General features: G+C 67.0%; 2 protein-coding genes and 1 pseudogene across 13 annotated transcripts in view; 1 reads left to right on the top strand and 2 right to left on the bottom strand.

Moving 5' to 3' along the window:
- The window catches only part of LOC102934537, a 1,094,240-nt pseudogene that overhangs the window by 228,808 nt on the left and 842,096 nt on the right, over window positions 1-23,336 (top strand).
- LOC102933291 (zinc finger protein OZF) overlaps window positions 1-23,336 on the bottom strand; it is a 1,218,290-nt gene that overhangs the window by 506,867 nt on the left and 688,087 nt on the right. The gene's annotated exons all lie outside the window — the stretch shown is intronic.
- Window positions 7,324-23,336, bottom strand: part of LOC119565026 (phosphoribosylformylglycinamidine synthase) — a 106,186-nt gene continuing 90,173 nt past the window's right edge. For 9 of the 10 annotated variants that reach the window (XM_043537198.1, XM_043537199.1, XM_043537200.1 and 6 more), the window contains 20 exons: window positions 22,500-22,631; window positions 21,887-22,015; window positions 21,436-21,509; window positions 19,907-20,063; window positions 19,713-19,774; window positions 18,918-19,079; window positions 17,211-17,330; window positions 16,816-16,947; window positions 15,207-15,437; window positions 14,313-14,493; window positions 13,812-13,895; window positions 13,421-13,576; window positions 12,977-13,096; window positions 12,492-12,637; window positions 11,951-12,161; window positions 11,641-11,732; window positions 11,434-11,548; window positions 10,759-10,917; window positions 10,501-10,653; window positions 7,324-8,637 (listed from right to left, as the gene is read on the bottom strand). In XM_043537198.1, the coding sequence (XP_043393133.1) occupies window positions 8,315-8,637; window positions 10,501-10,653; window positions 10,759-10,917; window positions 11,434-11,548; window positions 11,641-11,732; window positions 11,951-12,161; window positions 12,492-12,637; window positions 12,977-13,096; window positions 13,421-13,576; window positions 13,812-13,895; window positions 14,313-14,493; window positions 15,207-15,437; window positions 16,816-16,947; window positions 17,211-17,330; window positions 18,918-19,079; window positions 19,713-19,774; window positions 19,907-20,063; window positions 21,436-21,509; window positions 21,887-22,015; window positions 22,500-22,631 (2,939 nt within the window). In that variant the 3' untranslated portion in view covers window positions 7,324-8,314. Of the gene's footprint in view, window positions 8,638-10,500; window positions 10,654-10,758; window positions 10,918-11,433; window positions 11,549-11,640; window positions 11,733-11,950; window positions 12,162-12,491; window positions 12,638-12,976; window positions 13,097-13,420; window positions 13,577-13,811; window positions 13,896-14,312; window positions 14,494-15,206; window positions 15,438-16,815; window positions 16,948-17,210; window positions 17,331-18,917; window positions 19,080-19,712; window positions 19,775-19,906; window positions 20,064-21,435; window positions 21,510-21,886; window positions 22,016-22,499; window positions 22,632-23,336 lie in introns of those variants that run through there. The other variant, XR_006287726.1, reaches the window with a different exon arrangement.

Below are 23,336 nucleotides of genomic sequence, written 5' to 3'. Positions count from 1 at the left end.
GCTGGGGCTGCAGGGACCGGGGGGGGGCAGCAGGGGGCGCTGGGCTGCAGGGACCGGGGGGGGGCAGCAGGGGGCGCTGGGGCTGCAGGGACCGGGGGGGCAGCAGGGGGCGCTGGGGCTGCAGGGAACGGGGGGGCAGCAGGGGGCACTGGGGCTGCAGGGAACGGGAGGGGCAGCAGGGGGCGCTGGGCTGCAGGGACCGGGGGGGGCAGCAGGGGGCGCTGGGCTGCAGGGACCGGGGGGGCAGCAGGGGGCGCTGGGCTGCAAGGACCAGGGGGGCAGCAGGGGGCGCTGGGCTGCAAGGACCAGGGGGGCAGCAGGGGGCGCTGGGCTGCAAGGACCAGGGGGGCAGCAGGGGGCGCTGGGCTGCAGGGAACGGGGGGGCAGTAGGGGGCGCTGGGCTGCAGGGACCGGGGGGGCAGCAGGGGGCGCTGGGGTGGCAGGGACCGGGGGGGCAGCAGGGGGCGCTGGGCTGCAGGGACCGGGGGGGCAGCAGGGGGCGTTGGGGCTGCAGGGAGTTGGGGGGGCAGCAGGGGGCGCTGGGCTGCAGGGACCGGGGGGGCAGCAGGGGGCGCTGGGGCTGCAGGGACCGGGGGGGGCAGCAGGGGGCGCTGGGCTGCAGGGACCGGGGGGGCAGCAGGGGGCGCTGGGGCTGCAGGGAACGGGGGGGCAGTAGGGGGCGCTGGGCTGCAGGGAACGGGAGGGGCAGCAGGGGGTGCTGGGGCTGCAAGGACCAGGGGGGGCAGCAGGGGGCGCTGGGCTGCAGGGAACGGGGGGGGGGCAGTAGGGGGCGCTGGGGCTGCAGGGAACGGGGGGGCAGTAGGGGGCGTTGGGGCTGCAGGGAACGGGAGGGGCAGCAGGGGGCGCTGGGCTGCAAGGACCGGGGGGGGCAGCAGGGGGCGCTGGGTTGCAGGGAACGGGGGGGGCAGTAGGGGGCGCTGGGGCTGCAGGGACCGGGGGGGGCAGCAGGGGGCGCTGGGCTGCAGGGACCGGGGGGGGCAGCAGGGGGCACTGGGCTGCAGGGACCGGGGGGGGCAGCAGGGGGCGCTGGGCTGCAGGGACCGGGGGGGGCAGCAGGGGGCGCTGGGGCTGCAGGGACCGGGGGGGGCAGCAGGGGGCGCTGGGCTGCAGGGACCGGGGGGGGCAGCAGGGGGCGCTGGGGCTGCAGGGAACGGGGGGGCAGCAGGGGGCGCTGGGCTGCAGGGACCGGGGGGGCAGCAGGGGGCGCTGGGGCTGCAGGGAGTTGGGGGGGCAGCAGGGGGCGCTGGGCTGCAGGGACCGGGGGGGCAGCAGGGGGCGCTGGGCTGCAGGGACCGGGGGGGGCAGCAGGGGGCGCTGGGGCTGCAGGGACCGGGGGGGGCAGCAGGGGGCGCTGGGCTGCAGGGACCGGGGGGGCAGCAGGGGGCGCTGGGCTGCAGGGAACGGGGGGGCAGCAGGGGGCGCTGGGCTGCAGGGAACGGGAGGGGCAGCAGGGGGCGCTGGGGCTGCAAGGACCAGGGGGGCAGCAGGGGGCGCTGGGCTGCAGGGAACGGGGGGGGCAGTAGGGGGCGCTGGGGCTGCAGGGAACGGGGGGGCAGTAGGGGGCGTTGGGGCTGCAGGGAACGGGAGGGGCAGCAGGGGGCGCTGGGCTGCAAGGACCAGGGGGGCAGCAGGGGGCGCTGGGCTGCAGGGAACGGGGGGGGCAGTAGGGGGCGCTGGGGCTGCAGGGACCGGGGGGGGCAGCAGGGGGCGCTGGGCTGCAGGGAACGGGAGGGGCAGCAGGGGGCGCTGGGGCTGCAGGGACCGGGGGGGGGCAGCAGGGGGCACTGGGCTGCAGGGACCGGGGGGGGCAGCAGGGGGCGCTGGGCTGCAGGGAACGCGGGGGGCAGCAGGGGGCGCTGGGCTGCAGGGAACGGGAGGGGCAGCAGGGGGCGCTGGGCTGCAGGGACCGGGGGGGGCAGCAGGGGGCGCTGGGCTGCAGGGACCGGGGGGGCAGGCAGGGGGGTGCTGGGGCTGCAGGGAACGGGGGGCAGCAGGGGGCGCTTGGGGCTGCAGGGAACGGGGGGGCAGCAGGGGGCGCTGGGCTGCAGGGACGGGGGGGGCAGTAGGGGGGCGCTGGGCTGCAGGGAACGGGGGGGGCAGCAGGGGCGCTGGGCTGCAGGGACCGGGGGGGGGCAGCAGGGGCGCTGGGGGCTGCAGGGACCAGGGGGGCAGCAGGGGCGCTGGGCTGCAGGGACCGGGGGGGGCAGCAAGGGGGCGCTGGGACTGCAGGGAGACGCGGGGGGGCAGCAGGGGGCGCTGGGCTGCAGGGACCGGGGGGGGCAGCAGGGGGCGCTGGGCTGCAGGGACCGGGGGGGCAGCAGGGGGCGTTGGGGCTGCAGGGAGTTGGGGGGGCAGCAGGGGCGCTGGGTAGCAGGGACCGGGGGGGCAGCAGGGGGCGCTGGGCTGCACAGAGCAGGGGGGAGCAGTAGGGGGCGCTGGGCTGCAGGGGGCGCTGGGCCCTGGGTTGGGGGGGGCGCGGGTTGAATGAGCCCTGTCCTAACAGCCGGAAGCCCGGGCCCGGGCAATGGACAGACCCCGATGCTGGATGTCTCCAGTCCCTTTATTCGGCCCCTGCGGCGGATCCACAGTGGTGCCCATGGGGGCTGAGCCGGGGGTCACACACACGGTTTGGCCACCCCCGAGCTGGGGGGGAGGGATGTGCTTCAGGAGCAATAGCAGTCCCCACCCCAGAGGTGGCCGCATCTCCGCAGCGGGTGAGGGATTCCCCCGCCCCACCCCAGAGGCAGCCGCGTCTTGGGTCTGAGAGCAGGGGAAGCCCCACGGAGAGCCTGGGGTGATGGGACAGGCAGTGGGGAGGAGTGGAGACTGGGTGGGGCTCGGCTTCCGCACGCCCGCAGAGCATCTGGCCTGCGGCCTTAGGTGGACCAGCAAGGAAATAGGGCACACGTGGAATTGGCTTCCTGAGTCTGCAGAGAGCCTGAGTCCGTCGCTCCCTGGGGCATGACTGCCCTGGATGAGACCCCACGATGCCCTCGGTGTGGCGGGTGCGAGGACCAGGCGCTGTGCAGCAGACCCTGCCGCGGGGGGGGGGGGGGGGGGGGGCTGTGTGTGACAAAGTGGGAATGTCCTTCATGTTTTGTCTGAATACTGGGTGAGTGCCTCAGTTTCCCCTCGGTGTTACTCAAGCGTTTGCGACGCGTCTGGCCGCAGGGGCTGTCAGTTCCTGTGCTCACGAGCTCCGGTCTAGGCTGTGTTCCCCCCGTCTCCGGAACCTGCCACGCTGGCTGAGAGTTGTGGGTGACTGCGGGGTCGGGGTGCAGGGCCCTTTGGGGGAAGCAGCCTGTGACCCCCCCGTTCAAGGAAGAGGGCTGCAGAGCGGCCCAGGGCCAAAGCAGGGCTGGTCGGGAGAAGGAAGCGCCGGTCTGGCGGGAGGGGCATGGGAGACAGGCAGGGGCAGTGGGGGGGCTGACGGTTCTCCCCACGCGCACGGGGCGGGCGAGCCCCAGGAAGGGAAGAGCTGGTGACCCCGAAGGCCAGCGTCGGCCCAAGGACACGCGTGCCCCTCACACGTAGGTCCGCAGCCAGTCCCTCGCCTGGCACTCGGGGCCCGGCGGTTGCCCGCAGCCGGGGTCCCTCCTGCTGGCGGCACCGTGGGCCCGCCGGCCCGGCTTGCCCGTCTCCTCGGCCTCCCGGCAGATCTGCACGGCCCGCGCCAGGCTCAGCCCGTCCTCCCGGAGCAGCCGGGCCCGCACGGCCTCGTCCCGGCAGCCCAGCACCAGCTGGGCCCGCACCAGGGACTCCCGCCGGGCCCCTGCAGCCGGCTGCAGAAGAGGAAGCGCCGGTAGGTCTCCCCGCGCCCCGGCAGGCAGCGCTCCTGGAGCCGGGCCGGCACCGCGGCCAGCTCGTCCTCCTCCCCCGGCAGGGCCATGGCGCTGGCAGGAGCCACAGCCCCCGGCTCCCTTTATCCCCGCGCGCTGGTGACTCAGGGCAGGCCCCGGGCAGGCCGGTGGCGTGGGCCGTGCCCGCCGGCGGTGACTCACCCCTCCCGTGACGGGCGTGACGTGAGCCCTGTGAGCTGCTGCCCCGGGCGCGTCCCACGCCGGCAGGGTGCACGTGGGAGAACCGCCCCGGGTACCCCTGCCCCCAATCCAGAGGGAGGGGAGGAGGAAGTGGGTGGAGCCATGGGGAAGGAAGGGAGACGGGGGGCCAGGGAACAGGGGGGCGAGGTTGAGGGCATCGGCCAGGGCTGAGCCCTTGGTAGCCACTGGACTTGTTGTCTGGCCCAGGCTGCCTGCCCACCCATCGCCCCCCACCCTGCCCCACCAGCCTGGTGGCGCTGAGTCTCCCCCTGCCCTGAGGAGCCCATCACCTGCCCTCAGGGCTGGCTCCACTCCCTGAGCCCTGTGGGATGAGCAAGGCTGCACCATGGGAGGCCGGCTCCTTTCTGCCCCTGGGGTGCAGCCGTGGGCTCTGCGCTCCAGCTCGCTCGTCCCTGGCACGGAGGCCCCCCGCGGGGGTGCTGAGCCCAACCCCTCCCATCTCAGACAGGAGGGTTGTGGGGAGACTCCGCCGGCCGGTGGGCCACGGAGAGGATGGGGAGACGGTTACACCATGTAGTCTGCACATGGGGGGAAATAAACCTTCCTGACCCCTGCAGAGGGTGGCCCTGAAGCATGAGAGTGGAGGGGAGCCAGGCAGCGCTGGGCGGGCATCTCACTGCCCCCTGGCTGGCCGGCCTGGCAAATGAGCAGAATAATAATTGCTCGGGGTGGAACCAGGCGCTTCTGAATTTTGGGGGACTCAAAATGGCCGGAAAAGGTTCGTTTCGGGTCCAATACAATGGGTTCAGGAGAGGTGCCGCGAGCCGTTTGAAGGAAAGCAAAGGAGAGGAAGGGTTCACGTCACACACTGGAAAGGGCTGGGGCAAGTGTCCAGCTTGTAGCCACTCGGGCAGGACGCCCAGCTCGGACACCGGTTTGAATCCCCACTCTGGAGCCAACCCATGTCTGGCCATTCCCAACTAAGTGTTCCAACCATGGGGGTCTGGGTTATTCTGGGGTGGGCGTCCCTCCATCTTTCCTCTTGAGTCAGGACTCCTGGGTTCTCTCCCTGGCTCTGGGAGGGAAGTGGGGGGCTAGTGGTTGGAGCAGGGGGCTGGGAGCCAGGTCTCCTGGGTTCTAGCTTCAGCTCTACTGGGTGACATTGGGCAAGTCACTTCCCCTTTTGTGCCTCAGTTTGCCTGTCCATAAAATGGAGCCAATGACCCCCATCGATCGATTTTAAGGCCAGAGGACACGTGGGGCTCCCTCCTTCTCTGTCCCCCTGTGCTCATGCAGCGCCTGGCTCCAAAGGGCACCGGGGCAGGGACTGGGGTGCTGAGCCGCAACTGCAATAGAATGAAATAATCAGAAATCTAAAGCCCCCCCCCCGTCATTATCTCTACCAAGACCCCGGATTTCCCGGCTCACCTCCCAGTTCTTACAGGCAGGGAGCTGGCAAAGCGGCAGCCCCCAGGCCAGGATTTTGACAACAGGGAAAGTGAGGCAGTGGGAGGGGAATTGACCAGGGACAGCAGCAGGGCTGGGAAGGGAATCCAGGCGCCCGGGACGCTGCTCCTGGGCGCTGTCCGCTAGGCCGGGCACCATCCCTGGCGCACAGTTGGCGCGTAGGGTATGTGTGGGGCAGGCCCAGCCGTGGGGCTGCTGCTTGGGCCCGGGAACCTGCAAGTGACTCTGGGGTGAGGCAAACACCCGTCCCCTGCCCTGTGCAACCCCCTCCCCCTGGCCCCTCCCCTACACAACCCCCTCCCCCGACTCCTCCCCTGTGCAACCCCCTCCCCATCTCGCTGCCAGGCAGAAACAGGAACCGAGGCAGGGGAGCTGGGCGCCCCCAGGCAAATGGGGGAAATTCATTGCTAGTGGCTGACGGCAAGCAGCAGGCTCAGGGCGAGTCTCACTCGGGCTGCAGGCACCAGCTGGGCTGTAGCCCACGGCTGAAATCCTCCAGCTGTCTGGCAACGCGGCCCGGGACAAGAAACCCCCGATTACCCCCTGGCCACTCGCCCTGACAAAGAGCTCAACAGGCGGCCGGGCAAGGGGTCCTGCCCAACATCCAGGCCATGCTGCTGCCCCACAAACCTGAAACCCACAAAGCCACAGCGAAGCGACGGGTGGGGGCCGATGGCTCCAACCCCAAAGGCTGAGCCCCGCTCTCCGAGGGAGGGCTGGAAGCCCGGCTCAGCGCGATGCTGGAAGTGGAGGACAGCAGGTCAGCCTGTTACATGGCTTTGGGGGGTGCTGGGGGGAGCGTGGAAGGATCCCTTTGATGGGATCAACAAGTTAAGAGTGACACACACAAACTGGCCTCCACTTAAGGCCGAGCTGCTGCCAGCTAATGAACAAATACTTCCTTGAATATTGTTACACAAAGAGTCACATGAATCTCCCCCCACCTAAGGAGAAAAACCCTGACGGCAGGCGCCTGCAGGGGACAGTTTCGGTGAGAGCTGCAGGTCCATGATTGCTACGGGGGAGCGCTGAGGCCGGCAGCTGGGGTTGGCAACGGGAGTGCAGATGGAAATAGGACCAGGAGATAAATCACACAGAACTGGAAAGAGCCCAGCAGAAGGCTTTCATCCAACCAATCCCTGCCCAGAGCAGGGGATTCAAACTCCCCCGCCACTCCTCGCAGGCCCCAGCTCGGGTCCAGGCGCTGCAGACTCACAGCGAGATCGAGACCCCGCGGGGCAGATCTCGGAGGATACTGACACCAGGGTTGATATGTCCTCCAGTTCCCTGAGCCTGTGCTACCTAAACCCTGCTGCCCAACCCTTCCGAACACCCCATCTGCCTGCCCCACCTCCTCCCCCTTCCCTGCGGGGCTCCAGGGAGCAGGGGGGGGGTGAGAAATTCCAACCTCCCCCTTGGGCTCTGGGCTGGGATCGTCTCCAGCTGGCCAGTCCCACCACCGAGGAGACCCAGCCTCAGCCCAAAGACAGCTCTGGGCTTTTCCACTCTCCCTTCCTCGGAGCCAAGGTCCAGTTGAAAAACCAGTTTTTCCTTTCCACAAATTGACGAGCAGCAGCATCTCTGTGTCTCTTGTCCGAGCCGGGGTTTGCTCCCCTCGGTATGCCGCTGCGAGCTCATGGCAGGCTGGGGAGGGAGGGTGGCGGAGTTCATTCCAGGGTGGGGAAAGAAAGGATCTGCCAGCCGTGGAAATACCCCGGTGCCCCAGGGAAGACCTGACACCCCGCCACACACGAGTGCATCACTGTGGTGCTGGGGACAGCAAAAGGGCCTGCCTGGATTGTCACGGCGAGGGATGAACCACCATCCACAGCAGTGGGGCTCAGATGGCTTTACTGGCGACCCTGTTCACACAGCAAGCCTCGGCGTGCCCCCCCAAAACATTAAACAGTTTTTAACATATTTAACACCAATACTAACACTGGAGGCAAGCGGGGTTGGGGTGGAGGTTGAGAGCTCGCAGCCACCCACGTAATGACCTCACGACCCCCAGTTTGAGAAGCCCCGATCTACAGCAATGGCATTAGCTGTCCTCCACTGCCCCCTGCAACTCTGCCCCATCAGCCGTCCCCTCTGAGTCACTCTATTCCTCACCCCCCGTCTCCCCCAGGCCTTTCAAACATCCGTGGCCCCTTCGAGGGGGTTCCACACCCTGTTCCCCGGGTCTGGTGGGAGCGCAGGCCCACCCTCTCCTCTGGGCTCCAGCCCCCCAGACCCATTAACCAGCAAGCAGGGGCTGCTCAGACAGCCAATCCCCTCTAAACCCCACCAACCTCCTCCTGCCCTGCTCCTCCTGGACCTGTCCTGGCCCCCAGCCCCCCAGCTCAATTCCCCCACTGAACCCCTCACACCCCTGCTTTTGTTCCTCTTCAAGTCTGTCCCCAGTGGCCAGGAAGGGGAACTGCTGACAGGTCTCCAGGCTGGGGGTGGCTGGCCCTGTAGGGATCGGGACTAAGGACCTTCAGGGAACAGTGTGGACCCGCCTCCTCCCATGTGACCCCGCCCCCATTCAACCTCTCTCACACAAACCCCGCCCCCTCCAGCATGACCTCACCCCACATGCCCGGTGCACAGACGGTCACACTGCAGGAGGGGGCATTTTTAAGAGCGCACCGTCCAGCCCCCACCAGCATGACCTCATATGCACGGTGCATAGGAGGTCACGGCGGAGGGGGCGGGGCCATGTGCTCCTGAAATAGCCCCGCCTCCCCAGTCCCACACCGGATAAAACCAGGGCGGTTTTGTGCCGGTCCCGGCCCGGGGACAAACCTTGGGATACGAGACCGGCTGGCGACTGGGCTCCGCAGTCAGAACTCCCCCTCGGGGTGCTCCAGGCACCACTCGCAGGCGTTCTGGAACATGCGCAGCCAGGGCGAGACCTCCATGGTGCGGCGCCAGTCGGGCGGCATCCAGGCCCACTGCCAGGGCAGGACGCAGCGCTCGGGGTGGGGCATCATGGCCAAATGGCGCCCGTCGGGCGAGCAGAGCCCGGCGATGCCCAGCGGGGAGCCGTTGGGGTTCAGGGGGTACTCCTGGGTGGGCTGGCCCTGGTCATCCACGTAGCGCAGCGGGGCCAAGCCCCCCGACGTCACTGCAGCCAGCACCTCGGGTGAGCGGAACCGCATCCGACCTGGGGCAGGGGAAAAGAAGGGGTGAGATGGGCAGAGAGCCCCAGCGGGACACCCCCCCCACAACAGGCCCACCGCCTCCATACCCCGATGTTGCCTCGGGAGCGTGAAACCGCATGCGAGCTGGGGAGGGCATGGGGGTGAGACCGATAAAGCCCCCCCGCACATTCTCTCACTGTCATGATGGCCAGCAGGGCAGGGAGTGCGGAGCCCAGTTGCTTGCCCTGTACAGCAACGGGGGTTCTCCCGGTTGTGCGGACCCCGGCGTGCTCCACTCGAGCTGGGCAGGCCCTTCATGTGCTGAGACGGGGGGATTTTCCTTAGCTGTGGCCAGCGCCTGCGCCCTTCTCCTCCTGCACCGGACCGAGGCCCTGAGCACAGAGCTCTCCAGTTCCTTCTGCTTGGCAAACACCCTCTGGGGGAAGGACCCGCGGGGGCGGGGAAGGAGAGCGAGGGGGGCGGGGGGGACACACACTCAGGGACCGCCCTCTCCAAGAGCTCCAGCTACTGTACAAGCCAGGGAACCAGACTCCAAAAGAGACACCCCGGAGCCAACCTGCCATGACAGCCCAGGGACGGGTCGAGCAGGCAGGACGCAGCCTGAAATTCACTGCAAGTCCCTACGAGGAGCTCGCTTCCCCTCTCCTACGTCTTGTTCTCTGCAGAGGGGACACTAAGGCTCGTCAGTGGAGCTCTCTGGTGGCACATGGCTTTGGCTAGAAGACAGGTGTGCCGAAGCTGGAATATTTGGCAATCTTTTGGAAGCCACTGTGTGCCTCAGTTTGCCCTGTTGGCTGCTTTGTGACCCAGTGGGGTGGGAAAGGGCTGTTTGCTCTTGGGACCGGCTGAGGAACATAGGTGGGGGTGTCACCGAGCTGTAGGAGCCTTAGCCCCTATATCAATGGAGCATCTCAGAAGATGAAGGCAAATACAATGGCCCGGACAGCGACACCAAGCAACCAACAACCCAGAGGGAGATGGACCCCCCCACCTCTCCTTGGGGAGGATAAACAGCATTTCCCCAGCCGGAGAACAAAGGACGGGACAGGTTGGGGGCGGGGAAATAAGAGTCGGGGGCTGGAAGGAGTCGGGGCTCTCAGCTGGAGCCAGACAGAGAGACAGACGGAGCTTGAGCCCAGGGGTTCACCACAGCCTGGCTGGGCTCTGGGCTAACCATGCTTTAACTTTAGTTCTCGATGCTACCTGGAGGCCTGCAACCCCGCTGGCTCCTCGTGACCCCTCTGCAATCGACTCAGGCCTTCTTGAGCTGAGGGCACCAGAACTGGATGCCAGGATCCCAGCAATGGTCGCACCAGAGTCCAATCCAGAGGCACCCCTCTCGAGGTGCCCCCCGTTTGCTGAAGGGGACCCCAATGCTCGGAAAGGAGCTTTTCTACCACTGACGGTTAAGCACGAACAATTTACCCTCCCCCACCCCCACCACGTCGGCTGGAGGACCCGTCTCCGACCACGGGTGCTGCAAAGGAACCGGAGAGACGGTCGGGCCGCACCATGCTCCACGCTCTTGGGATGCAGCTTGAGGGGGAGAAGGGGGCAGGTACGGCCCAGCGGAGCCTGCTGGGGAAAAGCCTTCCCGTCTCAGGCGCACGGACACCTCGAGAGCAACACGCACAGGACCATGGCTCGACGGAGACACACACCCGACGGGAGGGGGTGGGGGGGAGGCCAGGGCAAGGACCCCTCCCACCATATTAGGGAAGGACCCCCCAGCCACTCCTCTGGGGTAGGACGCAGAGGCTGGTTGTACAGGGTCCCCTCACCCAGCGCTGAGATGCATCCGCACCTGGGGTGGGGAGCGGGGCTGTGTATACGGGACGGAGCGAGCAGCCCCCCAGAGCTGTTACCTTCTCCGTGCGCCACCCAGATTCCCAGGGTGGAGCCAGCCATGCCCTGCAGCATCACCGCCGGGCTCTGCTCGACGGCCAGCGCCACGAAACGCGACTCGAACCGGCCCGAATCGTTGGGGGCCAGCAGCACCCCGGGACGGACGGCCCCACCTGCGGACAGACAGGCTGAGTGAGCCCTGCCCTAGAATCCCCCACCCAGACACCTCCCCAATCCCTCCAGCCCACCGACAGGCCCCTCCCCCCAGCCCCACTCACCCGGGGGGTCGCTCGTGGGGCTCCCGCCCCCCACCCAGCCCAGCAGCGCCATCAGCTGGCAGCCGTTGCAGACACCCAGGCTGAACGTGTCCCTGCGCCGGTGAAAGGCCTCAAACTGGGCCCGCGCCCGGGGGTTGAAGGTCACCGAAGCTGCCCAGCCTGGGGACAAAAAGGGACACCGGGGGTCAGTCACCTGGGGGCAATGGGGCCCGGGGCCTTTCCCTTCCAGGGGCCACTGGCTCGAACCTGGCCCCCGACGGGGACTGGCTGGCTCAGGGGGGTGGGGAACGGGGCTCGGAGCCTGTCCCTTCTAGGGGGTGCCGGCTTCCAACTGGCCCCAGGGTGGAGACTGGCTGGCTCGGCGGGGGTGAGGGGAGTGGACACGCTGGCTCAGGAGGCGAGGGGGGGCACTGGCTGGCCCCCGAGGGGGACTGGCTGGCTCAGGGGGGTGGGGAACGGGGCTCGGAGCCTGTCCCTTCTAGGGGGTGCCGGCTTCCAACTGGCCCCAGGGTGGGGACTCGCTGGCTCGGCGGGGGGTGAGGGGAGTGGACACGCTGGCTCGGCGGGGGGTGAAGGGAGTGGACACGCTGGCTGGGTGGGGTGTGAGGTGAGGGGGGCACTGGCTGGCTCAGGAGGTGAGGGGGGCACTGGCTGGCTCCCGGGCAGGGGTCTCACCTTTGGCAGACCCTAGGACGTCCGCGTAGCTGAAGCCCCCCACAAAGACCAGGCCCCGGAACGACTCCAGAGTCACCTCCCCTGCGTACAGGTCCTGCATGGTCACGTCCCAGGCCTGGGGAGAGAGGGGGGTGGGGCCGAGTGGTTAGAGTGGGGGGGGGGCGGAGCAGGACTCCAGGGTTCGGGGTGGGGGTGGGGAGGTCTCACCTGGAACCCCGCCATGACGAAGGCTGCCACCATCTCGCGGTCCCCGTTGCTGCCCTCCTCGCGCAGGATGGCCACGCGCGGGCCCGGCCGGGCTGGGGGCAAAGGTGGGGTTAGAGACCAGGGCCTGCTGGGCTCAGTGCACCCCCACTGGCAGAGACCCCCCCCCCCCCACGGGGACCTGGGGACACCGCTGCCCACACACCCCTCCCCCCCAGAGACCTCCTTTCTCCATAGCGATCTGGGGACACCCCCTCCCACACACCCCTCCTCCCCCCAGTGAGCCCCTCCCCCCAGGGGCCCCGGCCCTCACCCATCTGGCCCAGCAGCGGGGGCTCAATCTTGGGGTCGAAGGTCAGGGTGAAGCTGGGGCCCTGGCGCTGCGCCAGCCCCCTCTCCTCCTGCTCCACGCATTGGGGTGACGCTTGCAGCCGCTCCAGCTGGAAACTCGTGGCCTCCCAGAGGGCGCGCAGGTCACCCACGGGCCGCGCCAGCTCCTCCTGCCCGTTCACCCGCAGCCGCACCTGGGGGCACGCAGGGGCGTCAGCCGGGGGGACTGCAGCACTGGTGCCCCTCACTCCCGACCCGCAGCCCCTGCTAGCCCAGCCCTGGGCTTCCCCCCAGCTCTGCCGGGTGCCCCTCTCTCCCGACCCGCAGCCCCTGCTAGCCCAGCCCAGCCCTGCCCGCCCCCAGCTCTGCGGTGCCCCCCACTCCTGACCTGCAGCCCCCTGCTCCCTGCCCTGTTCCCCCCCCCCAGCTCTGTGGTGCCCCCCCAGCAGCCCCCTGCTACCTGCAGCCCCCTGCTCCCCCCAGCTCTGCGGTGCCCCTCAATCCCAACCCACAGCCCCACTCACCATGGACTGGGGGCCCAGGGGTCCCGTCTGCCCGATGGGCAGGCACCGCACTCCAGCCTCCTCGTACCGTCTGCAGACGTCTCCTGCCACAGCGCTGGGCACCTCCAGCACCAGGCCCAGCTCCTCGGCAAACAGCACCCCCAGGGCTGGGGGGGGAGGGGAGTCAGCTTGGGGGGGAGAACTGGGGGATTTAGAGGTGGGGGGGCTCGTGTGAGGTGGTCGGTGAGGTTGGCCTTGTGGGGGAGGGGTCCAGGCTCTCACCACTGGGCTACGGGAGGGCTCAGGACAGAGGTTTGGGGAGGGGTTATGGGACAGGGTCCCCCATTCACTGCCAGGCTGTGGGGTTCAGGGTGGGGATTTGGGGAGGGGGTTTGTGATGGGGTTTTCCATTCACCGCTGGGCTGTGGGGCTTGGGACACGGGTTCGGGGTGAAGTCCCCCATTTACCACCAGGTTGTGGGGTTCGGGGCAGGGCCCCCCACTCACCGCTAAGCCCCGGTGCCACCAGCTCGGCCTGCAGCCCACAGTTCCCGGCGAAGGCCATCTCCAGCAGGCAGGTCACCAGCCCCCCGTCACTCACGTCATGCCCCGCGCTCACCACCGACTCTGGGGGGACAGCACCGGGTGGGACAGGTCCCCCCCAGCATCCCAGCTCCCCCCCAGCCCCAATGGGCACCCATGCCAGCTTCACTCCACCCCCCCAGCCCCGCCCCTCAGACCCTGGGGGTGCCCACATCCAGCTCCCCGCCCAGCCCCGAGGGGCACCCAGGCCAGCTTCACTCCACTCCTGGGGTGCCCACATCCAGCTCCTCCCCCAGCCCCAGGGGCACCCTCCAGGTCTGGGGAGGCCACATGGCCAGCCCCCCTCACACTTCCCCCACAGCAGGGCTCATCCCCCCCCGGCAGGGACGGACAGACGGACGGACACACCTTGCAGCAATTGCTGGGTGACGCGGAAGCAGGCTGCCAGGCTGTCCGGGTTCTCCAGGTCTGGGCAGCTATCCCCCAGCTGGGAGTAGCACTGCGCCAGGGCACTGCCCCCCAGCCGGTGCCGCTCGGGGCACAGCTCCACGTACAGTAGGGCCCCTGCAGGGCAAGAGAGATGGGGTCAGAGCCAGACACCAGGGTCCCCGAGCCAGCCAGTCCCTGGCCTGTGGCACATCAGAGCCAGCGCCCCCAAGAGGGGAAAGGCCCCATGCCCCACCCCTCTGAGCCAGCCAGTCCGTGCCCTGGGGCCAGATGGGAGCTGGTGCCCCCTAAAAGGGAAAGAGCCTGTGCCCCATTCCCCACTCCCCTGAGCCAACCAGCCCCCGCCCCTCACCTTTGCCATCGGGGCACTTGAGGTCAGGTGTGACGGTGGCCCTGATGTCCGGACACACGGCGTAGGCTGAGACGACCAATGTCCCTGTGGGGAGATGGGATGGGGTCAGTGGGGAGTCCAGCTAGCCTAGGGGGGTGGGGGAAGCGGGGGAAAGAGCCAGTGTGGGGGGCCAGGAGAGCTTGGAAGGGCGGGATTGGGGACTCCCGGGGGCAAGAAAGCCAGGGCACCTGCAGGGGATGAATTGGGGACCCTTTACGGGGTGGATAGGGGAGTGAGGACTGGCTGCAGTGGGGGCAGAGGGGGCATGGGGCAGTAGCTTTGGGGATGGACATGGGGCGGCCCTCGTGTGCACACCCCTCTAACAGAGGAGGTCTGTGGGAGATGAGGCATCTGGTGGTGTGCCTCTGTTTCCCTATGGACAGATGCCCGGCCTGCTGAGCGTGGAGAGGTGGGGGGCTGCTGGGGCAGGGCGAAGGGGCAGAGCCCACCCCCCACACTCACCGGGCGCCATGACGATGTCCGTGCCCACGCGGGCCGCCATGCTGAGCGAGTCCTTGCCCCCGTCCACGGCCACCCCCAGCTGGCCCATGACGGCGCACATGGCCCTACAGGCGTCCACCAGCGCCGCGCCCTCGCCCGCCTGCTTGGCCGCCCACATCCAGTTCCCGCTGCACTTCACGTCCTGGGGGGAGAGGGGGGTCAGCCACGGGGCCCCGACCAGCCCCATGCCTCCTGCACTGCCCCATAGTGCCCCCGCTTTATGGCCTCCACATCCAGTTCCCGCTGCACTTCACGTCCGGAGGGGAGAGGGGGGTCAGCCATTGGGCTCCCATACAGCCCCATGCCCCCTCCCGCCCCACACTGCCCCATGGCCGCCCCACAGCCTCCACAACCAGTGCCCATTGCATTTCACATCCTGGGGACAGAGAGGGGTCAGCCGTGGTCCGCTGACAGCCCCACAACCACCCCACTGCACCACAGCCCCCCCCAGTTCCTGCTGTACTTCACGTCCCGGAGGGGAAGGGGGGAGAGAATCAGCCACATGAGCCCACAACCCCATGGCCCCCCCACCCCACAGCCAGGTCCAGTTGCACTTCATATCCTGGGAAGAAAGCGGGGTGAGACACGGGACCCCCATACAGCCCCAATCTCCCCACACACACACACAGCCCCATGGGCCCCCTCCACCTCCAATACCCACTGCACTTCACATCTGTGTGGTGGGGGGGCCAAGAGGAGGAGGATTAGCCACAGGAGGGAAAATGTCAGACACAGACGAGCCCCCCCCCACTCAGCCCCCCCCCAGGCTGTCCCCTCCCCAAGCAGACCCCCCCCCAGCATCCCCCCAACCTCCCCTCCCCAAGCAGACCCCCCATGGCTCACAGGGCCACTCACCCGCAGGTCGGTGACGCGGGCAAAGACCAGGTTGGTGAGCGCCTCACCCACGGCCAGCCGGGCCCCCGCGCCCGGGTCGATCAGTCCCTTGAGTGGCTGCTCCCCGAGGGCCGTGGCTGCCCCCACCGTCTCGAAGGGGGACAGAGCCACCACGGCCACATCGGCCAGGGGTGTGTGCAGGGGACCCACGCACTGCTGCTGGGCCACCAGCCCCGTCACCGACCGGTCCACCTGCCACAGGGACACACGGCTCAGGGTGGCAGTACCCCTCTGGGGTGAGGTGGGGGAGCAGAGAGCTGGGGCCAGGGGGCATTACGCCCCACAGGACGATGACAGAGACATGGGGTCACGGGGTGCAGGACACTTTCCCCTCCGGGAGGGCAGACACACAGGATCAGGAGGTGTGGGGATACGGCCACTCAGGGGGCAGAGATACAGTGCCAGGGGGCATGAGGCACTCACCCTCTGGCATGGGAGGGCAGAGACAGGGTGTGATGTTATTGACATAATCTGTAACCGTATAGATCACTGTTGCAACCACTGTTCTATATGAACAGGAAATATTGTACAGAGATTGTCGTGTGAGGTGTCTACAGGAAGGCGATGGTTGGCTGGTCAGGATAATGCTATCTGTGTACGTGTATCATTTTTGTAGCTGAAGTTAGGAATATTGGCTCTGTACTGTCTGTAGTTCAAACTTGTGCTGTGCTTCCGGGGGACACCCCAGACAGTTTGGGGTCAGCTCGGCCTAGCCTGCTGGATGGCTCATTAAGGACCATCAGCGATACGAGTGACCCATTGAGAGAAGGCAGACACGCCTGGGGACTCAGCCAGGCAGGCAGGGACCTGCCTATGGACCGACCCCTGAGGTGTTTCCAGGCCATGGGCTGGACAGCTTGTCTTTGGGACAAAGAAAGAGACCACACGGCAAGAGACTATGAAGAGCTGTTGCAGCTCCTCCATCCTGCTTCTGACCTCTGGAGGACCCCTCCCAGCTGAGGATGTTGTCCAGAGACGGGATTTGAACCTGCAGCTTATTCCATCCCTGCTACAAGCCTGAACCAAGAACTTGGCCATTACTGTCTGTCATTGAGTCCATGTAATCAATTCTGGCTCTCATCTCTATCTTGTTTCCTTTTATGAATGAACCTTTAGATTTTAGATTCCAAAGGACTGGCCACAGCGTGATTTGTGGGTAAGATCTGATTTGTAGATTGACCTGGGTCTGGGGCTTGGTCCTTTGGGATCGAGGGAACCTTTTTTCTTTTACTGGGGTATTGGTTTTCATAACCATCTGTCCCCATGACGAGGGGCACTGGTGGGGATACTGGGAAACTGGAGTGTCTAAGGGAATTGCTTGTGTGACTTGTGGTTAGCCAGTGGGGTAAAACCAAAGTCCTCTCTGGCTGGCTGGTTGGGTTTGCCTTGGTGTGCCCAGAAACCCCAGCCTGGGGCTGTAACTGCCCAGCTAAGCAATTTGCCCTGAATTGGCACTCTCGGTTGGGTCCCGCCCGAACCAGCATCGTTCCACAGGGTTGGGGGCACTACCCTCTGAGTCGTCACGAGCTCACTTGGGCCACACCCTCGGGGGGGGGGGGGGGCAGGGTACCTTGTTGGTCAGGTAGCGTTTGCTGGCCACGGCCGGCAGCCGCAGGACCCGCTCCAGGGCGTCCCCCACACTCAGCCCAGGGGGCAGGCACAGGCGGTGGAGGGCTGGGCTGTTGTGGGACAAGACAAATTCCTGGAGAAAAGATGGGACATTCATGAGTTAATCCAGCAGGGGACGCTGTGGGGAGCAAGCGGGGGGCACTGTCTATGGGGGAAGCTCCCGACTACTCCAGCCCTGGCCTCTCGCAGCAGGGAATGCTGTGGGAGGGTAGGGTGGGGGCACTGTCTATGGGGGGAGCTCCCCGCTACTCCGGCCCCGGCCTCTCCCAGAAGGGGTGCCGTGGGGGGGCAGTCTGGGGGGATCTGTGGGTGCGACCCCAGGCCCCCCCCCTGTACCTTTTGTGGCATCTTGCCCAGCACCCACTCCAGCTGCAGGTCGACCGGCGTCTTCTTCCCACTGGGCTTCGCTGGGGCCACGTCCGTCACTGGGGCCTCCAGGTCGTCCACCAGCACAATCTGAGGGAGGATAGCCCATGGGGGGGGGGGGGGGGTCAGTGACGAGTCACAGCCCCCCCAGTCTATGCCCCGGTGTCCTGGGGGTGTGGAGGGCCAGGGGGCCCAGCGGTTAGCACCCCACCCTCCAGCCCCGCAGAGATGCCTGCTTCCTGCCCCTGGGCTGGGAGTTTGGGCTTCGCCCAAGGGGCTGGAATGAGGGGCTGGGGCGGGGCCGGGGCAGCTGCCTGGCCAAGGGTTCTCCAACCGGGGGGGACACCCTGGGGAAGGCGGCCCGCCCCACTGCCAGCCCCCTCTTACCACAACCAGCCCATGCCCACCCCGCCCTCTCCAGTGTCGGCACCCCCTTCTCCCCACCTCCAGGCCCCATCTCTGCTACCAGGATCCCCATCCCAGCCTTTGTGCTACACCCCTTTTCTCTCCACAGAGCCCCCCAGTGCCCCTCCCCAGTCCCAGCCAACCCCACCCCCACTCCAGAGATCCAGCCCCCCATGCCTAGAGACCCATCCTCACCCCCACGCCCCCGGCTCAAACCCCGCATGCACAAATCCCCCAATGACCCAGGGCCCCACCATTAGTCTCCACCCACTGAGCCCTGATGCCCTGTCCCCCCATGTGAGCCACTCCCCACGTATGAGCCCTACCACCCTACCCCTGCGGTCCAAGCTCCTCCCCCCCACGAACCCCATCAGGCCTAGCCACCCGCACCCTGCTGCCCCACAGAACTGACACCCCTCCAGTAGCCCGTGTGTCCTGTCTGCCCAGTGCAAGCCCCCCCCCGGGGCCCAGCCTACCCTTCCCCACAAGAGTCCTGGCCCCACCTCCTCCACAGCCCCAACCCCCTCCCACCAGTGCCAGTCCAGGCCCTGCTTCCCCCCACACTCCTGGACTCAGGCCTGGCCCACCCCTTCCCCACACATGAATCCCAATGATCCCCCAGGCTCAGCTCATACCAGGCCGCCCCTCCCCCAGACTCAAGTCCTGGATCCGGGCCCCACGGAGTGGGGAGTATTAACCTGGTAACAGTGCATGGGAGTTTTACTAGTTTACTGTCTTCTGCTAACCCGGGGCGTGCCTCCGTTTCCCTGGGGTGCTGCACCAATGCGAGGTGGGGATGGGAAAGAAGGGGGGGACTTCCCTGAGGGACGACACTGGACGGCCAGCAGGTAAAGGCTGGCGGCTGCCCTTCGTAACCTGAGCCCAGGTGACCCCTTCTGCCCGGGGAACTGGACAGAGGCTGGAGGAGGGGCCGGGGGGGTGGCTGGGTGAGGCAGCAAGAAGGGGAGTGAGGCCCAGAACCCAGGTCTGTACCTACAAGCTCTGGCTTGGGCTGTGATCCTGTCGGCTAATAAACCTTCTGTGTTCCTGGCCGGCTGAGAGGCACGGTGAATGGCAGGAAGTGGGGGGTGCAGGGCCCTGACTGCCCCACACTCCGTGACACTCCCACGCGCCAGTCCCCCCTCAGCTGCCTGTCCGTAGGCTCAAGCCATCATCACATGCAGCTCCCGGCTGCCCGTCCCTCGGCCCGGTGCCCCCAGCCGCCCCGCCAGCCACAGCCCCGGCCCAGCTCCCCCACACCGGCGCCCGTACCCGTCCGTCCCCGGTGATGGTGCCCACGACGTCCACGGGGCAGCGTTCGCGCTGGCCTAGGCGTTGCAGCAGCGCGGCATCGGTGGGGCGCAGCAGGAGGGCGTTGGACTCCTGGTACTCGGCCCCCCAGATCTCCAGCACGCTCAGCGTGGGGTCACCCAGCTGAGGGGTACATGGGTGTCAGGGAGGGGAGGAGGTTGGGGGACTAAGAGAATTGGGGGCCTGGAGCAGGGTCCCACACACCCAGAAGGGGCCAGAGGGGGAGGGATGTGGGGGGTGCCACATACTCAGGAGTGATGGACAGGGTGGGGTCAGGGGCTGGGAGCAGCCCTATGGTGAGGTCGGGGACTGGGGGGAAATCAGGGGTCCCACACACCCTGGAGTCGCTAGCTGGGGGCCGGGAGCGTCCCTGCTTGGCAGCCCCACACCAGAGCACTGCTGGGGGCAGGGTTGCAGCCAGCCCCATGGGGGTGAGTCGAATATTGAACCGAATCTTGGGGATGGGGGGCTACGGCTGGGCCCAGCCTCAGAGAGGGGAGTGTCCTGGTACATTGCGGGGGGTTGTAGCCCCACCCCTACTATGGAGTGGGGGAGCCATGGGGTCATGCCCAGCTACCCTGAAACTGGGACAGGCCCACACACCTGGGAGTGGCTGGTATGACGGGGCAGGCTGGGAGGGCAGGGGAAACCCACACACCTGGGGGTGGCTGCCATGGGGAGCAGTGCGGCAGGTGGTCCCCACACACCTGGGAGCAGTTGGCGTGGGGGGCAGAGGGGCAGGGGGTCCCCACACACCTGGAAGCGGCTGGCATAGATCACAGCCCCGGCTGGGTCACTCAGCTCCTTCAGCACGTTCCCTGGAGGGCGAGGCAGGAAGAGTCACCCACTGCTGGGGCACTGGGCCCCCCCACTATGCCCTACCCAGGCACTGATCCCCCACCCCACCACCCTGGAACCACTGCCCCCCCGGCCCTGCCCCCCCCCCTCACCATTGCCCCCAGCCCCCTGGTCGTGGAGGCTGCAGATGGGGTTGGCCTTCCCTGTCTCCACGCAGCCCCGCAGCACCCGGTTCATCTTCTGCTCCATCTCGGGGTCCCCCCGCTGCACCGCCCCGAAATCCAGGTCGCTGGCGTTGTCACCCTGCACCTGATGGGAGATGGGGGGGGGGGGTCACCTGACACAAATCTTCTGATACAGCCTTGTGACGAAGTGGGACTGTTCTTAATGTTTCCTCTGAATAGTGTGGGGGTGCCTCAGTTTCCCCTGTGCAGTTCTTAAGTATCTAGGGCGTGGGATAAGGGTGTATGATCATTGCAGAGCCCTAGAGGGCAGGTATGTGCTGGGGTCTGGACACAAGGAATAGCCGACACCCTGTTTCCTGGCCACTGATGGCCTGGGCGCTCCCCCCCTGCAAGGTGAGAGCTAAAGGGTTGGAGAACAAAGGAATCAGGTGCCCAGGAAAGGGACAAAGCCCAGGGGAGGAGGGGCTGGAGGGAGTTTCAGTTTGGGGCTGGCTCGGGACATGGAGTGAAGGGCAGACGTGGTTGTCTGGCTCACTGCCCCCCAAAATGGACCCGGCTGAGGGTCCTGTTCTCTGCACCTGCAAGCTCTGTGTTAGACCATGTTCCTGTCGTCTAATAAACCTTCTGTTTTACTGGCTGGCTGAGAGTCACGTCTGACTGCGGAGTTGGGGGGCAGGACCCTCTGGCTTCCCCAGGACCCCGCCTGGGCGGACTCGCTGTGGGAAGTGCACGGAGGGGCAGAGGAGGCTGAATGCTCCGAGGTCAGACCCAGGAAGGTGGAAGCTGTGTGAGCTGTGTGTCCTGCAGACAGGCTGCTCCCAGAGAGGCGACTGCCCCGAGTCCTGACTGGCTTCATGGGGAGCAGTTCCAGAGCATCGCCCAGGGACCCCGTGACAAGCCTCAACCCCCCAAGCCTAATCCTCCCAGCAGCACCTCCAAATCCAGCTCACCGGTATTGTCCCCCTGCTTCCGGGGGGGAAAGGGCTCACCCCAACACAGCCCCAATGCCCCCCATTGCTCCCTGCTCTCAGGCTGGGGGGAGCATGTGGAGGGTACTGCCCAGGCAGCGCTGGGCACAGAGGACTATGGGCCTTGTTGGGAAGTGAGTTGGGGGCATCCTGGGGGTCACATAGGGATAGGAGGCCGGGGAGGCCCCACTACAGACATGGTGGGTGAGGACTGCATGGGCCCCACTGTTGGAGGGGGTATGTGGCAGGGTGGGGGTAACACAGGGCCAGGGCTGAGGGGGGCAGGCCCCACTGTGGGAGGGGGCCAAGTAGGCTGCACTGTGGCTTGTAGGGGGGTGACAAGGGTGCAGGGCTGTATGGGGGCAGTGGGGGGGTGTCCCTGGGGGATAAAATAGGGGGAGTCATGTCAGGGATGTAAGTCGAGCAGTACGGGCAGTGGGTGGGGCTGGGGCTCTGCTGACCCTCCACCCCTGCAGCGCCCACAGGGAAACCCCCCGTCCCTGCCCCCCAGGTCCCCTCCTCACTCACCTGGATGGAGGAGGCTGAACTCCCCCCGACTCCGATCCGGTACACGGGACCCCCCACTTTCACCACCTGCATCCCTGGAGGGAGAGCGAACAGTAAGACCCCACAAAACCCACCCCAGCCCCATGGCAAGGCGCTGCCTCTCCCTCGCCCCCCTTCGCAAAGAGGGGGAAGCCCTGGGGCCAGATGGCTGCTCCCAGTCAACATGGGGTCTGGATAGGGTGACCAGACAGCAAGTGTGAACAATTGGGACAGGGGGTGAGGGGTAATAGGAGCCTATATAAGAAAAAGCCCCCAAAAATCAGGACGGTCCCTAGAAAATCGGGACATCTGGTCACCCTGCCTGGGGGAGGCAGGGCAGGGAGGTTCTTAGGCTGTGGGGGAACTGCAGTATGTGGGGGGAGGGGGCAGAGGGGGTTTACTAGGGAGTGGCACGGAGTGGGGGGGTACTTACCAGGCTCGGGGGGCTCCTTGTGCACGTGAATGTCCTCCATGGCGCCGATCCCCCCGCTGAACATGATGGGCTTGATCCATTCGCGCCGCTGCCCATTGGGTAGCTGCTGGCCGAAGGAACGGGCGAACCCTGACCGAGATTGGCGGGGGGCGGGGGTTATAGCAGAGACACCCCCCCCAGCCTCTCCCCACTGGGCACCACAGCCCTTTAGTGCTTGGCATTTCTCCTGCTCAGGTTGTTATATCCCCCCCACCAGAGCAAGACGCACCCCCTTCCTCTGCTGCCCAATGTTCCCCAAGGCCGCCCTAGAGCCGGGTGCGTCCCCTCTGCCAGGCGCTCCCCAACCCCACCCCAGAGCCAGGCACATCCTCCCTGCCAGGCGCTCCCCAAGCCCGCCGCGTCCCCAACCATCGAAGGACAGACTAGAACCCACAGCCTCCTGGCCGCCCCAGAAGGGCGGGCGAGGGCCAGGCAGGTGCCCCTTCTGAGGGGGGAGCAACAGGGCAGCTGATGGGGTGACTCTCGGGAGCAGGCCCCTGTGAAGATTCAGCTCAGCCCCCACTCGCCAGGATGGGTCCCCCCAAGCCTCCAGAACGGCCCCTCCAGCACTCACCAGCCAGGACAGGTTCCCCGAACTTATTGCCGTAGTCAGAGGCGCCATCGCTGGCCCTGAGGGCCACCTGCAGGGGCTGGGCGTAGTTTCTGGGGTAAGGTAATGCCGGGTCCTCCCAGGGCAGAGGGTAGCCTGGGGGCAGGGAGAGACGGTCAGGGGGTGCCAGCCTGGATGCCGGGCTCCCCAACCCCAAGGGGCGCAAAAGGCAGCCGGACGGCTCAGTTGGCGGCAGGAAGGACGTCTTCTGAACCCAGGCGAAGCCGGGGACTGGACGAGCCGCAGCACCCTGGGACCAGGACCAGAGCAGGGAGCCCAGCAGGCAGTGCCCCGCGGGGACGGCGGGAGGGGAGGCGGAGGGGGCGGGGAGTAACCCAGGGAAGACCCTGCCTCCCAACCACAGGCTTAGAAGGAGAATGATGGGGGGGGGGGGTGACTCCTTTTGAGTCAGCAAACAGACCCCCCCGCAAGCCAGGTGACCCTGGGGTGGGTGCAGGGAGCGTGGAAAGCCAGGCACTGTGGCAGAGCCATGCAGGGTCCCGGGCACGCTCCGGTCGCAGCCCTTGGGGAGCAGGCCGGGCACAGGGGAGGGCGGCTATGGCTAGGTAGGCTGGCCAGGGGGAGGGGGGGGGAGGGAAGGGGGGGGTGTCTCGTTATCTGGAAGGCAGGATAAGGGAGGTGACTAGACCTGCAGCCTGAAATCGCCCCGTTTGGGCCAAAAAAAGGGGGCAGGGGGTGAAGAGACAGACGGGCTGAGCCAGCTCCAGGGAGGACAAACCCCGGGCAGGAGAAGTCGGGGGTGTGAAGATGAGGTCAAGGGGGGTCCCAGGGTGGGGAGTG

Source organism: Chelonia mydas, chromosome 28 (genome assembly GCF_015237465.2).
Source record: "Chelonia mydas isolate rCheMyd1 chromosome 28, rCheMyd1.pri.v2, whole genome shotgun sequence".
NCBI lineage: Eukaryota > Metazoa > Chordata > Testudines > Cheloniidae > Chelonia > Chelonia mydas.
Note: the sequence above shows the minus strand (reverse complement) of the source record. Positions and strands in the feature narration are given on the sequence as shown.